The 16,426-nt window shown below is 39.1% G+C and overlaps 1 protein-coding gene across 2 annotated transcripts in view; it reads left to right on the forward strand.

Moving 5' to 3' along the window:
- Nucleotides 1-16,426, forward strand: part of Pappa (pappalysin) — a 238,007-nt gene that overhangs the window by 60,613 nt on the left and 160,968 nt on the right. The window contains exons 5-6 of one of the 2 annotated variants that reach the window (NM_001401319.1): nt 5,320-5,512; nt 12,515-12,636. In NM_001401319.1, coding sequence (NP_001388248.1) covers nt 5,320-5,512; nt 12,515-12,636 — 315 coding nt within the window. Of the gene's footprint in view, nt 1-5,319; nt 5,513-12,514; nt 12,637-16,426 lie in introns of those variants that run through there. The other variant, XM_039109884.2, reaches the window with a different exon arrangement.

A 16,426-nucleotide genomic window follows, 5' to 3' on the forward strand; every position in this document is an offset into this window, starting at 1 on the left:
ACTAAGGAAAGGGATGCACAGGGCTCCCTTCTCCATAACAGAGGGCAGTCACTGCTGAGTTGACTTCGTCCAGCTGCCTCTTTTGCTGGGTTCTCATTCCTCAAGCAGATCTGCCTGCCAAAAAGGTCACAGTTTATGTGTGTGCTTACAGTGCAATAGCCATCATCTACATGTGGCTACTGAGCACTTTAAATATAACTGGTGTAACTGAGGACCTGAATTATTACCCTTAAAGTATTTTAATTAATTTAAATGGAAACGGCCATGTGTATTGGTGGCTACCATCTTTGTCTTTGAAGTACCCCCAACATATAAGAAATAATGTAAATAACCCAAACAGATAATGTAATTTATATATATATATTATATATAAATGCACATGATAATAATGCAATATAATAAATAATGTAAATTGACCCAAAGAGATAAGTGATATTAAACATAATCTGTTTAGAGAGGCAGAAAATGTGGTTCAAATAGTACAAGAAACTTGCTCAGGCTTAAACATGTGACTTAAGTCCAAACCTTTCTTACTTCAGAGTCTGAGTTATTAACTAGTCACTTTACTATTCAGAAAAAGATTGAAAGGCTCCCAAGTAGTTCAGCCTACAAGGCAACAGGCACTTAATGTGTCAAAGACACTTCAGTAGAAAGCACCAAAGTATACGTTTCTACTAACCTATTGGCTAAGCACTTGCCAGATAGATGGGGAGGAAGCCTTCCCACATTTCCTAAAGATAACAGGCTGTATTGAAGATATTTCAAAGGTTACTGGACATATAGTACAGAATCCTGGGATTTTTTTAGCCTGTCTGTTATGGTAGATCGTTCTATATGCTAGGAATGCATAGCATGGATACATGCTTCAACACAAACAGTCCTGTCTTTAAAGAATATACCTGAAGCAAATAAAGCATTTGACGTTTTTAAAGATTTAACAGCAAGAAAGTTCTTAGCAGTGTTCACAGTCTAAATCTTTATTAAGCATTCACTGTATGCCAGGAGTAGAAAATAAATGTTTGTCTATGCAAAAAATTAAAACTGGTCTATAAGCTTGAGGATAATAATGGAAACTGAAATGAACTGCAAGACATCCCACATTATAGAACATCATGACACCACTGAACAAGATGCCGAGTATGACCAAAAGAAATGGCATTACATACATTAGGTGTTGTGTCAGGAAGCTGAAATTGAAGGTCTTACATTGGAATGTTTGGTTGTAAGCTTATTACTTCTTATTTTGGAGCCTGATTTGTATTTTAATTCATGAAGAATAACTACTCTTGCCTTGAGTGATCAAATAAGGAAAGAATCTAGAATTGTCCTCAGTAGAATAAGAAGTGCTTGACAAATGATAAAAAGTATTAACTATTTTATATGGAAACATCCTAGTCCTAGTCATAAGTATAAGCCATATATTTGATGAGAATTACAGAAATTTACTATATTCATACCCATAATATTATATATATATGAATTAAACAAAAATTGTATTATTAAAAGTACTGGACTTAGGGTGATGTTTATTTGGGGCATCTTTCAAATGTTTACAGTGAGCATAGCTTTTATACTGATTTATTACTGAACCTATTCTTATAATTTTAAAAGCAAAACCCAAACAACAAGATTTTACCGAAACTTAGCCACATACAGAATGTCAGCAAGTTCACTAAATGCTTACATCAACTCTCTGAGGAAGACTGTCACCATCCTTCAAATCGTAGTGAGTGGAAATGAGGCAGACAGAGTCAGCATTATGTCCAAGGTCCTACAGGTAGTTTAGTTATTAAGTGTCTGTCCTGATTCCCATGCAATATACTCCTCGGAACATGGCTCAGGTTGCAAGCCTAGAGTGCTCTATCAATAGAATCATGGCCTGAGCAGCCCCTTCTACTTTGAGACAAGATGGGAACAGAGGAACAAGATGAGCCTGAAGATCTAGACTGCAGATAGTAGAAGCAGAGCTTTTTGGAACTGGAAGCCAAGTGGGCCTGAGTTTTGACATGAGTTAATTGAGACAAAGCATTTATGATAAATGGAAGCCTTTAGGATTTTGCCCAAGTTTCTGATAGTCTCAGTGTGACATAACCTGGGACAGATGTTTTTCAACATAATAAAGTTCAAATGGATCCCTATTCTATCACCTATCCATTTTCAAACTTTTTCCCATTGACAAGTGGAAATGGTTATTATTTAAATTATAAAAGGAAGACAAAATTCTTTGAAGGAAAATTAATCAGAAGTTTAAAAGAAAAATGTTTCATATTTCCATCCACACTCATCTTGGTGCTTTCTGTGCCCTATTTGGATCCTTCATAAACTTCTTTGCTTGAGTTGATTAAATACCCTTAATTTATATATCACAAAACTGATATATAAAGTTAGGAGAGTTGGTAATGTTCGCTTAGTATTTTGTTTTAGTTATGTCCTTAAAATGTGTAGTCTGTGTTAACATTTTTACTATCATGACCATGCTACAGGAATCAAGGCAATGATTTTCCTCATCTCCGTCCATCCATGGTGCTAGCATTAGAGCTATGTGGGCTAATGTTAGACTGGAAAGAATTCATGATTTATACTCTGAGCTTTGATTCTTCCTTCTCCAACTCTCTCTCTCTCTCTCTCACACACACACACACACACACACACACAAACACACACACACACACATATGCACACACACACATAAACATGTATATTTCTCACTTCTCCAAAATATGAGCCAGTGAGCATTTGCCATGAAGTAGAGTTCTCATGCCAAACACTTCAGCTCCTCCATATTGTCAGATGAACCCTTTTATTAGCCACATTGTTTCCACATTGCAGATAGAAGATGGAGGTGCCAAGGGCATAAAGACACTCGCTCCCTTGACTCGATATCTTGTACATCTTCTTTCTTGAGCCATCAAACTCTCCGCCTACATCTAATCTACTTGGTGGCTTTTTCCAGACTTTTTGCACTAAGTGTTCAGATCACAGTGTTGACGAATAATGAACTTTTGTTCTGGCTATTCTCAGGCTGAGGTGTTCGTACTCCTGGCAGTCAGTAGCCACAATATTTAGGGAGTTACATGGTGGATCTGGGCTTGAGAGAGATTTACTGTCACTTCTGTGCAATGCTTGCTAAGGAACACTGGGCTGTTCTGATTTCACCAAATGTCTTAAAGCTTTCCCTTGGGGTGCTGAAAAGAAGACTGTAAAAATTACTAAGAGAATCCAAGCCAGCCTCTCCATATAAACTCTCACACCCTTGTCAGTTCCCTTCAAGGTCATGTCCTGCTGCCTAGCACCTGTCCAAACTCATTTTCTGATAAGGAGAAGTGAGTTTATGCTGCTGGACTCCAGTAGCACTTTTATTTTTAAGATCTGGTGAGGTCCACACTCCTCTATCTGGGGCTCAGCTGTGGTAATCCTGACCAAGCAAATACCCTGAGAGGGAAGTGGTACATTGGGAAACCAAGCCAAACAATGTCTTTCTTTTTCCTGTTCCCAGGGGAGCTGAATCAGAATGTTGGAAAAGAAGCAGGAGGCAAATCTCTTCCTTAGGGGCTGGCTTGGGTCTTTGTCTTAAGTCCATACTCTGGAAAAGGGAGAGTAGAACTGAAGGTCATTCCATCTAAATACCTGAAAGATTGTTTCCAATCCCCCTCGGACTAGAACTGGGCTCAACTCCCATTCACAAGCCACCTGCTGGAGACTTTACCCATAACATATTTCATTTGTTCTAGGGTGGGGGGGCGGTTATGGCATTGGCTAGGAGCACAGCTTTATTTCAAACCCCAGATATGCTTAACTCCATGACATAGAAAAAATGGCTTGCCTGAACATAGCCTTAGTTCCTAACTCCATAAGGAGGAGAAAATGATAATATCCACTCCAAAAAATAGCATGTGTTGGGAGATAAAGGGTAATTGTCCAAAGCTTGTCATCACATGCCTGACTCATACTTACCACATGTTAAGCATGTGTCTGAGAGACATGTAGAGACTGCAAGGAGTTGTCTTTGCTCTTCTTCCCATCTGGACTGGTTAGTTTATCATCAACTTGACCCTAGCCAGGGTCATTAAAGAAGAAGAAGCCACAGTTTAAAAAAAATGCCTCTCATCATATTGGCCTGTAGGCATTTTATTAATGATTGATGTAGAAGGACTCAGCTCACTGTAGGTAGTGCCACTAATAAGCAGCTGGTCCAGTGCTGTCTAAGAAAACAGACTGAGCAAACCATTAGGAGCAAGGCACTAAGCAGCATTACTCCATAGCTTCTGATTCAAATATTGCCTCCAGGTTCTAGCCTTGAATTCCTGCCCTGACTTTCCCCTAAGACAGACTGTGGCACGGAAGTGTGAATCCAGAAAACCCTTTCTTCCCCAAGTTGCTTTTGGACATGATCTTAATCACAGCAATAGAAATGCAACTAAGGTAGCATAGAGAGCCTGGGGTGTATATTCATTTCTTAACTATGGCAGGACCTGAATTTTACATACCTCTAGCTGTGTAGTTACCTTTATTTTATAGAGTCACTTTCTTTCTCGACCTCAACCAGGTGATCTAACTGATCTCAGATAAACATCCACCTTTGGTGCCTTTTTAGTTGGTCCTCTTCCCCTACATGCCATTACTATCACTTCAGTGGTAATCTACATCACATTAGTAAGCATAAAACAGTCCTTGTTCATTCGATGTGTTCCTATCTCTTTAAGGGCAGGAACATTTTAAGACCCATCTTTCCACAATCCTGGTTTATAGCACTGAGCATTAATTAGACATTTAATGGATTTGTTTCAAGAAGAGTATCTTTGCATTAGGGAAAAGTAGAATTCATTAATGCACGAATGAATGAATGAATGTGAAGGCATACCAAAGGAAACTAATGAGCACATAAAGGGGTGAATAAGTAAGTGGGTGAAAAGTGAATGAATGAAGAAATGAATGAAAGAAAGTGAATGAGGGGTGGAGGCAGTGCTGACTTGGGGCCAGAGAATATGGGCTCAGTGGAAAGCAGCCTGTTTTGCCTTTGTCCTTAGACATAACCTCTTAGTAGGTCTCTCCTACGATCCAGGCTTACTTTTCCCATTCTGCCCACTCTCCCTTCCCTCCTGTTTCCTCTCACCTGTCTCCAGGAGTGATTACTGCACTAATTTGTTCACAGACCATTAACTTCTAAGCACTAGAAGAGGCTGCCCTGAGCTGGCAAGGACAGACTTGGGTGCTGGCTCTCTAGCTGCATGGAGACGTCATCCTTCTTTCGCATGCCTGCCTGTGCAGCTTGAAGCTTATCGTTCTCTTTACTTTTTTTTCTCTTTCTGACTCTTACAGATGACGACTGTACAGACTCTTTCACGCCCAATCAAGTCTCCAGAATGCACTGTTACCTGGACCTCGTATACCAGAGCTGGCAGCCCTCCAGAAAGCCAGCACCTGTAGCTCTTGCACCCCAGATTGTGGGCCACACAACCGACTCTGTGATGCTAGAGTGGTTCCCACCCATCGATGGCCACTTCTTTGAAAGGTGAGTGTGCCCTGGCATGTGTTGATCTCTCTCTCCTCCTGGGAAGTAGGCAAAGACTCAGAAGGAGGGTGGACTTGGAAGAGATTTTTCTGTGCTTCTTTTTATTGTTGAATAGACACCCCCCTACTCAGCAGTGACTGGTACCCAAGGGCACATTGATAAGCTTAGGACAGATAATATAAGAACATTGTTAACAGAAATGATCCAGTAATGATGCATGCTTCTTCATGAATAGGAGGTGAAATTAACTTTCTTATAGAGGTTTGGAAACTAGGGTTGGTGAGAAATGAAAATCTAATACACTCTAATCTTGTGGTACTTGTCTTTAATCCCAGCACTTGGGAGTTAGAAGTAGGCAGATCTCTGTAACTTCACAGCTAGCCTAGTATGCCTAGTGAGTTGTAGGCCAGCCAGGGCTACATAATGAGAGAATTATGCATCAAAACACACTCACCAAAATTTGTCCAAGTCCAAAATATTTGGAAATTTCTATTACAAGAAATATTTTCTGGTCTTGTCTCCATTTACACAGGACTTGAAATTGCCTCTGATTAATAAAAAAAAACCCTTTCATATTATCTATAAATAGAAGCATGTGTACTATTCAGTTTGCAAAAATGTATTGTCATATATCACTATAAAGTTTATATTTAGAATATTTTGAGAAAACCAGAGGTTAATCAGGTATAAGACACCACAGATCTGCTCCCTGGTCTGTTACTTGTCATGCAAATGCAAGATTGTTTTTAACTATCTTTTCCTGAAAAAAAAATGGGCCTAATGATGTCTTCTGGTGGTCAGTAGGAGACCTAAATTCAATGCCTTCTTATGAATTCTTCCACTATAGATTTCTAAAAAGCTCAGGCTTTGAGGGAACCAGATAAAGCTTCATAGCTAGGCATGAAGTTCAATGGCAAGACTTTCTTAGCATGTATGAGGCCAAGAATCCAACCCTACCACAGCAAAAATAAGAATTAATATTCATGAATACAGTTTACAACTATTTCAGAATATTTCTGTTATTCAGGTAATCTCTCAAGCCAAACCTTAGCTCGTCTTGGGATGTGCATCCAGCAATAAGGATATAGCATTGGTGAGGGTGGAGATAATAACCACGTAGTTGTTTTTGTTTCTGTCTGCTGAACTTGCAGCTGTCTGTCAAATGCTTACCGTGTGACAGATTCTGATCTGAATGCTTCTTGTGCAGAGTCTTATTTAATATTCCCATTAACCCAGTATAAGAATAACAATTTTTCTCACATGTCAGATAAGGAGAGCAGTGAAGCTGAAAGAGTCTGAGAAATTTGGCCAAAAGCTCATAGAAAGTGCTGAAGGTAACCCTCAGAATTTCAGAATGCCCTGTCTATGAATCCTTTGTGCCTTGAATGGGTTGTTCCATACTAGAGTGTGAAGAAGGTATTAACTTCGCTCACAAATGGTGGCAAAAAGTTCTCCTTTATGAGTTGTGCATATGTGTATTTTTGTAAGGAAAAATAAGCCCGAGATCTTACCCGAGATTTTTTTCAGAGGTAAATAGCTAACAGGCACATGTTTAAATGTTCACTCTCACTAGTTAGCTGGGAAACTGCAACTTATAACTGAAATGATTCACCTCACATTCTTAAAATGGCTATTCCCAAAAAGAGACAGTTAAAAAAAATGGCAAGGCTTTTGAGGAAGGGGAATCTTGTACACTGTTTGGGAATGTAAATTTAATCAGTGGAAACTAATGTGCATGCACCTCAGATAACTAACCTGGGACTGTATGATCCAGACCTTTCATTGATGCATACATATTCAAAAGAAATTAAGTTAGAGGCTGGAGAGGTAGTTCAGTGGTTAAACATTTACACTGAAGCACATGGACCTGATCAGATCCCCAAACCACAGTAAATCCTTGGAGAGCCTGGCCTATGAGTGTGGGAAACAGGGGATTCTGGAGCAAACTGGCTAGCAAGAGTAGCCAAAGCAGTAAATCTTGGTTTGACTGAGAAACCCAGCTTGATGAATAAATGGAAGAGCAATGGAGGACGGCTTCTGACATCAGTCTCCAGCCCTCAATACAGGTGTTCACTTGGGTATAGCACACATCTATACTCGTGTGCAGACACAGGCACAAGACACACAAAAAATGGAAAAGGAAGAGATCAGAATTAATTAATTGAAGGGGCACCCAGACCCACACACTCTGTATAGCATCACTCGCATATCTAAGAAACAGAAACAACCTGAATATCATCCATCAGGTGAAGAGGTTTTTTAAACAAGCCTATGTATACTGTGAAATATTAGTCAACCTTTAAAAGGCTACAGAGAAACCGGTCACTTAACACACAGACTCGAGTCTGGCGGTAATTATGTTTATCGAAATATGCTTATCTCAGAAAGACAAATATACCTGATCACCCTTATATGTGGAATGTTATAAGGTTGAATCCTTGAGTGTGGAGAGAATGATGTTCAGTGGAGGAGGGCGGATCTAGGTGAACGTGAGAAGTGAAGATGTTGGTCAAAGGGTATAATTCCAATTAGATTGCAGAAAGACACTTTCATGCTCTATTGCCCACAGCTGACATTATAATGAACAATACTGCTTTGTATATTTTAAAATGGATAAAACGGTAGATTGTAAATGCTTTCATCATACAGACAGAAAATGATAGTTAGGTATGAAAGATGATAGGTTCCTTCATTATTCTTCTTTAATTATTATAAACCTCTGTGTAAACATTATTTAATACTTCAAAATACCCAAAATTAAGATCTGTGTGTTTAAAGTAAGTTTCAAAAGTTAAAAACACATTATACAGTGATACTATATCAAAATGGGTCTCTAAATGTCTACAGATTATCAATCTCTGAATCTAGAACCTTCCTTTTGCATCCAGGGCAGAGTTTGCTCTGGTAGGAAGGAAGTGAACTCCCCGGGCTCTCTGTAGGAACTCCCTCTTCCTGGCCCCAGCTGCCCTTGCAGAGCTTGGAGCTGGGTTTGGGAATGCTCACGTGACACTTTGGAGCAAGCTTAGCAGCAGCCTGTAGATTTATTTATTTTCTCCGAAGTGATGAGAAGTTTCAGACTTTTGGTCATGCTTTGGCCTTGATTCTACTTAAAAGTGGAAGTTTTGTAAATGAAGCTTCCTGTGTGTGTATTCAATTTATATTTCATAAAGCAGCTATTGTCCATTAAATAAAATCCATCTGATTGTTGGAAACCTCTTAGAGGGTTAATTGTTGTGTTATGAGATATGTCTCTATTACATAGTACTTGGCTTTAATCAATATGTTTTTAATAACCTATAGTCAGTAAGGACTTGAGGCATATACAATAGCTATTCTGTTCAGGGTAATATTAATAATGGAGTTATCACATGCTAAATTCAAACTGACATTTTTGAAACATGTAATTAAGGCTAGCAGCTATGCAGACCACAATCTAAAGGAAGTTCGTCCACAATTATTAATAAATTGCCGTGAAGGAATGGTACTGCATCCTTTGTGCATCTTGCTCCCATACGCAGGGAGTTTATAGCAGTGCAAATTGATTTAGTACGAGGCACATAAGCTTTGATGTCTGGTCACATGCACACTCTGCCACCACCTCCCTTGGCTTCATCGCTCCCAGTAGATGAGACTTTAGGCAAGACATCTGACTTTTCTAATTCTATGAGTCCTCCTCCATAAAAAGGTGCTAACTTGCGCACATTGTGCTATACGGAGAATTCAACAAATGACATCTACAATATACCAAGCACACATTCTACACTCATGGAATGTTAGCTTCTACCTTGTGTGAGATTTTCCAGAACTGTTTGGTTACTTGAAAATCCCCTTCCCTTGCAAAACCTTGGGTGTTTTCCACACCATCCATCAATGCCAGCATCGCGCCCCTGGCCATGTTCATGTCCTCCTGCTGTTCTCACATCTGTGTTCTAGGAGAATACAAGGGTTTCCCTTAAGAAAACATATTCCGATTCCCCCACAGCCTGTGTCCTCACACAGGGGCAACTGAATAAATAATTCAAGGCCACCCCTGGTCTTGCAAATGTGTTGACTAGCTGGTTTTAGTATTGGAACAATTGGCTATCATATACTGCAAAGCATAGTGGACTAGGAACTATGGGACCATGGTCTAAATTCTTTGCAGATGCTTCAATCTCTCTGTCCATTTAGCTTCAGTTTTCTGATCTTTAAGTCAAAGACGCTTGGCCTTTCTCAGGCAGAATTTTTTCTCCATGTCTCCTAACACATAATAATGAGGAATTATTTTTTCTACAAAACTGAGACATACTAGTACCAATCTAGGTGGAAAGAAGAGAAGCTAACTCCTTTTTGTCTAGGGTGGCTTTTTGAAGCACAGTTCAGAAGGACTTTATTTGTTCATGGGAATGTTTCTCTTTCACTTTCACAAAGATAGCAGCCATTCTCTAACACAGTAGCCACATACACCAAATAGTGCCCATGAAGTACTTGAAATTATGACTGATTTAACCAAGGTTCAGAATTTTTAAAAAAATTGTTTTATATTAATTAGTTTAAATTTAAATAGCCACTTGTCGCTGCTAGGCTTCTCATTCAATAGCATATATCTAAAGCTTTGAGCTTCTGACTCAGAGCTTTGTGTCAGAAAGATGAACTCCCCCAACATGAACATTCTCCAGGTATATGATTGTGTGTGTGTGTGTGTGTGTGTGTGTGTGTGTGTGTGTGTGTGTGTGCGCAGGTGTCCATGAAAATCAAATAAATGCCAGAGTGAGTCATGGACACAAGCATGCCATGCATGTATTGGATGCCAGCATTCCCTGGATGTACATGATACCACCCATCACATTTTCTGCCAGCTCAGTGGTGTTTCCCTTGTCACAGTACTGCTTGAGAACCACTCTTGTTATGAGATCAGTGAAGTACAAGGTATGCCTGTGGGAAAGAGAGAAAGTCAGTAGCTGTGTAGGTCAGCCCAGTTCTTGAATCCATCCCAGAGCATTCATGATGTCACTTTTTATTATCAGTCCTGTGACTCAGAGCTGCTGTGCATGGACATTGTAAGGGACCTCTGTCCTCATTAAGATGCTTAAAATTCCCCCAATTCTCTTTCTCCCTTCTTCTCTACTTTCCTTGTTCCCTTTACTGTAAGCATATTTGTATAAATAAGATACCATATCTTCCAAAATCAATTCACAAATTACTGACAATTTTGTTCTGTTACTGAAGCCTACCCAAATAGCACCAAGATAACAATATATAGGTTAAATGTGACTAAGACTATTCTGCATAATTTTATAGTAAATGTGTTTTCTATAAAATTGCTTAATTTTAGATATTATAGAATAACTGCCGATTATTCTATTTAGATTAACCATGGAATGTTTAATGTCTTATTCTTCCACCAAGTGAAAATGTGCTTGCTTGATGTGTCTTTTCACATTTTCATCCACTGGGGTGAGAGGGCACACACTTTGCTGTTTGAAGATTTAGCTTAATTTAGCCATGACTATTATATGTGTCTATATGACTAATATTCACTCACTAACTCCATTTATTCATCCATACGTTCAACTGCACATACTAGAGAACACTTGTGTTGTGTGCTAACCACTAAGACAGAAAAAAGGCCTAGGTTATGAATCTTGTTCTCAGGTGCTCCACAATTTATGAAAGAAACACATTTATACATAAACATATTAATACATGAAAATATAATTAAGGTGAACCTAGCAGGATGAGAAACATCAGCCAGGCAAAAGCAGCAAATGAGGGGTATTATGACCCAATGTGGTAGAAAGAGACAAGGCTAGCATAATGAGGACAGTTAGATTCATTAGAGGTTGGAAACACTCAAAATGTTTAAGCAGGAACACAGCCTACTGAGAATGGGGTTTTTAATGATTCTCTGCCCCCTGCCTGGGAATGCTAGCACACTATAAAGGTCACATGTATATGTCCTTAGACCATAACCCTAAAATCACAGTTTCCTTGTTATGGTAAATCCTACAACTTAAAATCTGGATGTGTCATTCTGTCCTCTCAGGTCACCAAATCACACAGATTCCTCTAGGAGTGAGTGAAGAGGAATCCCTGGGGCTGTTGTATTTTGAGAAACACTTGGTCGGTTGAGCCCTTAATATCATTTAGAAATTCTGTTGCCGAGAGTCTCAGCAGATGCCACTCAGATCTGCAGATATTTTGGTCCCTGAGAATATGGAAGAGTCATTCCTCTAGCTTCTCCACAACTGCCTCCTACAGATGCCAAATTTGGAGAACCAGTAGGAACTCAGACACAGTTGTAGCCAAAGGGAGATTGAATCCAGATATACTAGAGCATTGGGGAAGCCACCATAATATTCCATTTTTGGGACTGGTCCCATTGAGAGACTGGCTCACCCCCTGGAAAGCTGTTAAAATGAGTTAGATGGCATAGTAAATAAAGTGTTTTTGATTATTAAATTGTGAGTGAGTCACTCATCCCCAGAATGTCAGGGCTGGAAGATTTCTTAGGCATCATCTCATCCAGCCCACTCATTTTCTGACGAAGGAACCACACCTTCTTCATGTTTAGTGCCTATGATGCAGACTGAGGCCTTGAACATGGTGGCTACCTGGAAAATATTCTTAAAGAAGTCTTTCCTGAGGACAAAATAAGGCAAATATGCTCTTCTGATCACACAAAAGATTCTCAGTGAAGCTTTTTATGTCATGTACAATTAAAATTATTGTAGGTGTTGGGTTTTTCTGGCCAGTTGGTTCTGTGCTACTTGATATCAGAGGACTGCATGGAACATCAGAACAGGTGCCAATTAAAAAAAAAAAGCAAAAACAAAAACAAACAAAATTCCTGGGCAATAGAAGAGATTATTAGAGTCATTTCCCTAGTCATGGCTTGTGCATGAAGAAAAGGCAATAAAGACAGAATGTGTCCTCTGCCCTAATGCTATTGCCACAGTCCCATCATCTGCTCAGTCAGTTGTTCTAAGTCAGTGTATTTCCACTCTTTCCTTGGCCTCCTAGAGAATTGGGATCAGCATGTGACCTTTGCCTAGAAGGGAGAATCCTGGTGCAATATGCTTTCAATGCTTCCTCCCCCATGCCCTGTGGACCATCGGGACACTGGAGTCCTCGGGAAGCAGAAGGTAAGTCAGATGCTTTTTGACACATGTGGTATACAGAAAACAACTTTAATGTTATTCTTTTTAACCATCTTTAAAGTTATTCATGCACTTATTAATTTAACGAGTATATTTTAGCATATGTACTATTTTATGTATACTATTCTCCTGTTACATCTCATGAAATCAAATCACCAAAATATTAAATAAAGTTCATATATGATGTATGGAAATGTTCATACAACTTAGAGACTCTAGTCCCCTGTGGGTACAGACAGGTAACATTGCAGTTAACACATGTATCGGGGGACTTTAAATCATCAATGATCTTTGATTCTTCCTTAGTTATGACAAAGGTCACATGACTCATTCTTGTATGTGTCACAACTCTTTAATTTTCCCATGTGCCCTTTTTTTCTCTGGCCACTATTCTAATCTTCACCTATTATCCGATCCTGCCACATATAGATGGAATTCTCAGGAGTCCCAAGAAGTCAATGACTGAGTTTATGCATAGCATCATCATTTAGTATAGAAAAAAAGACTCCCATTTCCTACAGAAGCAAAGACAACAACTTCTGCCGTGTCTTGAATGTTACACTTTGTCAATTAGCCCTTGAAGCCAGACTGGCAGAGAACCATGACTTCCTTTACATAAAACATTTCCCTTCCCCTGCCTTGGGACATTTGCACATTGACTTTGTCCCAACAGAGTGCCACAAAGGTCCAGGACAGGTCAGATAACATTATCCATAGTCATTAGGTAAGACAACACGACATCAGGTTATCAGAGAAAGTAGAACCCACCACCTTGCAGAGCATCAGTGAGAACTCTTTCTCTGCCCTTTATATTTTTAGAAAGAGAGTTGAAAAGGAAAAGCCAAAGATAGACTAAAGCAAAGGAAAAGGATCAGAAAGGGAAGTGAAGTTGAAAAATGACAGTCCTGTGCCTTATTTTCTAAAATAGCTTAAAATAAAAATGAGATTTGGACGTGGGAATTCTAAATAATTTATCTGCAATATTAAGCAAGAGAGAGGAATGCCTGGGAGAAGCCCTTAATTCAGTCTTATAAACTGACAGGCTTGGAAGGGATACATGTGGTCGCTGTGCTCCAGTCCTTCATAAAGGAAACTCCTCAGTGATCTTCTTCACTGTGGCATGCCACACTTCTTTAGAAAGCTATTTATGAATCTACAGACACACTTTCCCTACCCAAATAGAACCCACTCAGTAGAAACTATACTTCGCTGACAGTGGAGAACGATTTGCATACTGGTATAGAGTATACCTGTCTCCCTCTGTATCTGCCATGGGAAGTATGTGTGGGCACAGTCTTAGGTACATAGGCAAGAGCATGATGGCTGTCCTGCAGGAGTGAGATAAGCAGATGGGCAGTGACCACACTGATCAAAGTAGAGGGCTAAAGACCTAGTAGAAAGGAAGTTTCATCCAGGACTACAGAATTATGTTTCCCGATGTCCCCAAACACTTTGGAGCACTGAAATAATTTTAATATTTAAAGAGGGGAAGTTTCCAAGGTTGTGGTCTAGAGTGTCCTCAAAGTCAAAATTATTCATAAGGTTACGATGGCATCGTTTACTGCTTCTTTTCCATTCTCTTCTGAAAACACAATGAGGCTTTCCAGGCCTATGGAGCATGAAATGTTGTTAGCCCTCTGACAGATAATGGAATACATACTATACATATTGTAGCTTTACAGTGCTCCCATTCATAGGCATACTACTGCATGTCTATGAGTAAATATAGTCCACCTAAAACAAAAGCTCCTCATAAGGCTGTGTGCATTTATATGGATTCACAGCATGAACAGCACGGTGAGAGAAACAGGTCCTGAACAGGTGAGGTAGCTAGTGCCCACATAAGGTGGGTGAATTACCACTGCAAACAAGGAGAAGATGCCATTAGCTTACGTCAGAGAAGGTCATAAATTGTAGGTTGAACCTTATGTATGGTGGCATAATATTTTACAAAATAAAAAATTTTAGAGCTTGTCAGCCACAAAACTTAATTCAAAAACATTTAATGAATTCAAATCTCCTCAGGCAACACAATCCTGAGTTGTATTGGGCAGCCTCACTGAACACAGCTATACTTTTTACAGTTCATGCCCTTGCACCATTAATGCTGATGGATATTTCCTTAAAACACCTCAGATTGAAGACTATTGGATGTTATGGACTTCAATGTTTTAATTATTCACTCAAAGTGGTTTTGCTTATATATAAAATTAGCAATGTAATTAAAGAAAGCAAAGACTTTAATATTTCCCTATTATCATGTCTCGGCATGCACTAAGTTGATAATCAGGGTTGTATTTTGTTATAAAATTTATTTTTTATGATGTTGGCAACGTTGATTTAAATTTCATTTGTAAAAAATTAAATGAGCCTTGGCTCTGACTTAAAACAGAATTTCCAGCAATTTTTGAAATGGCCCTAAACATACTTCTGCCAGTTCAACATAATATTTTGTGCAGTGCAGTATTCTCAGCAATGCTAATTATAAGATTAAAATATCAATCAATTCTGCAAAGTCATTGAAGATACTCTACATCTTGTAATAGTAAATATTGTCAAGATTTACAACTTTATGTACAATCAGACAAGCATATTCATATCATCAGTATGCAATTGTGCTTTGGCCTTTAATATGTAACTCCATTATATGTATATAGCCAAATTCTTTTAAAGTAAATTTGTTTAGGACTTACTGTCAAGAGGTGTTTACATGCCCACTTAGAGTATGTGGAATGGTAAGACGTGCGGGTTCTAAAGACTCTATAAATGCTCTATGCTGAATAACTTCAAGGATAAAGGTCCTGAAGGAAAGGGGGCAGCTTTTGCTTGTTACTAGAATTCAGGCAATCAAAGATGATGTCTGAGTTAATGCCAGGATAATGGCTGAGGCAGTGATAAGGGAGAAAAATCAGAGTTGCGAGATATGTGGGAGGTAGAATCGGTAAGTATTCCCCTTGGCTAAAATCATCTCAGTCACTCTGCCACTTGTTTGAGTAACATAATTTCCAGATGTCACTACACACTTTCATTCAAACCAAATGTGCTAGTCAGTGAAGTCTGCTCCTGGCTTGTTCTGACTCTCTTAAAGGGTAGTGTGCAGTTGATAATCTAGTGCAAGTGTGGGGGCCCCTGAATGTCTGAGCTGATTCCAGCTGCTAAGGACTACCTACAACCTCCTGTATGCACTTACTATGTTCTTGCCAGGAAAAGGCACCGCTCCATTCTTAGGGCATCTTATTACACATACTGTGATCCATTTGGCTCAGACTCCTTTACTATTCTTGAAGAAATAAACTTTTCCGTGGGCCAAACTCTAAACTTTATTTCACAACTCATTTCCAACCTATTTATCTTTGTGTGTTTACATTTTGGGACTTCCTAAACTAACAGAAAACTCCCAAATTCATGAGCAAGGCCAGACATATCTGTAAGGTTGAGAAAAGAAAGTACAGGGCAGAATTAAAAGTGGTGTTTCTCACCCTGTCACTGCCAACTACTCTGTGCCTTTGAAGTTCTTAAAGTTCTCCTAAGATGGTGTCTTACTTACAGAATGAACAACTTAACTATAAGGCCCTTTCTTAACTCCATATTAATATGACCTAAGAGTTTTGTTTTTAAATATCTGTTGGCTATGCACTACATTCAATTAACTTTACTCCACAGTTGGAAAAAATAACAAACAAAAGAAACACTTCAGGGGTTGGGGATTTTGCTCAGTGGTAGAGCGCTTTTCTAGCAAGCACAAGGCCCTGGGTTCGGTCTCCAGCTCCGAAAA

Source organism: Rattus norvegicus, chromosome 5 (assembly GCF_036323735.1).
Source record: "Rattus norvegicus strain BN/NHsdMcwi chromosome 5, GRCr8, whole genome shotgun sequence".
In the NCBI taxonomy this organism is placed as follows: domain Eukaryota; kingdom Metazoa; phylum Chordata; class Mammalia; order Rodentia; family Muridae; genus Rattus; species Rattus norvegicus.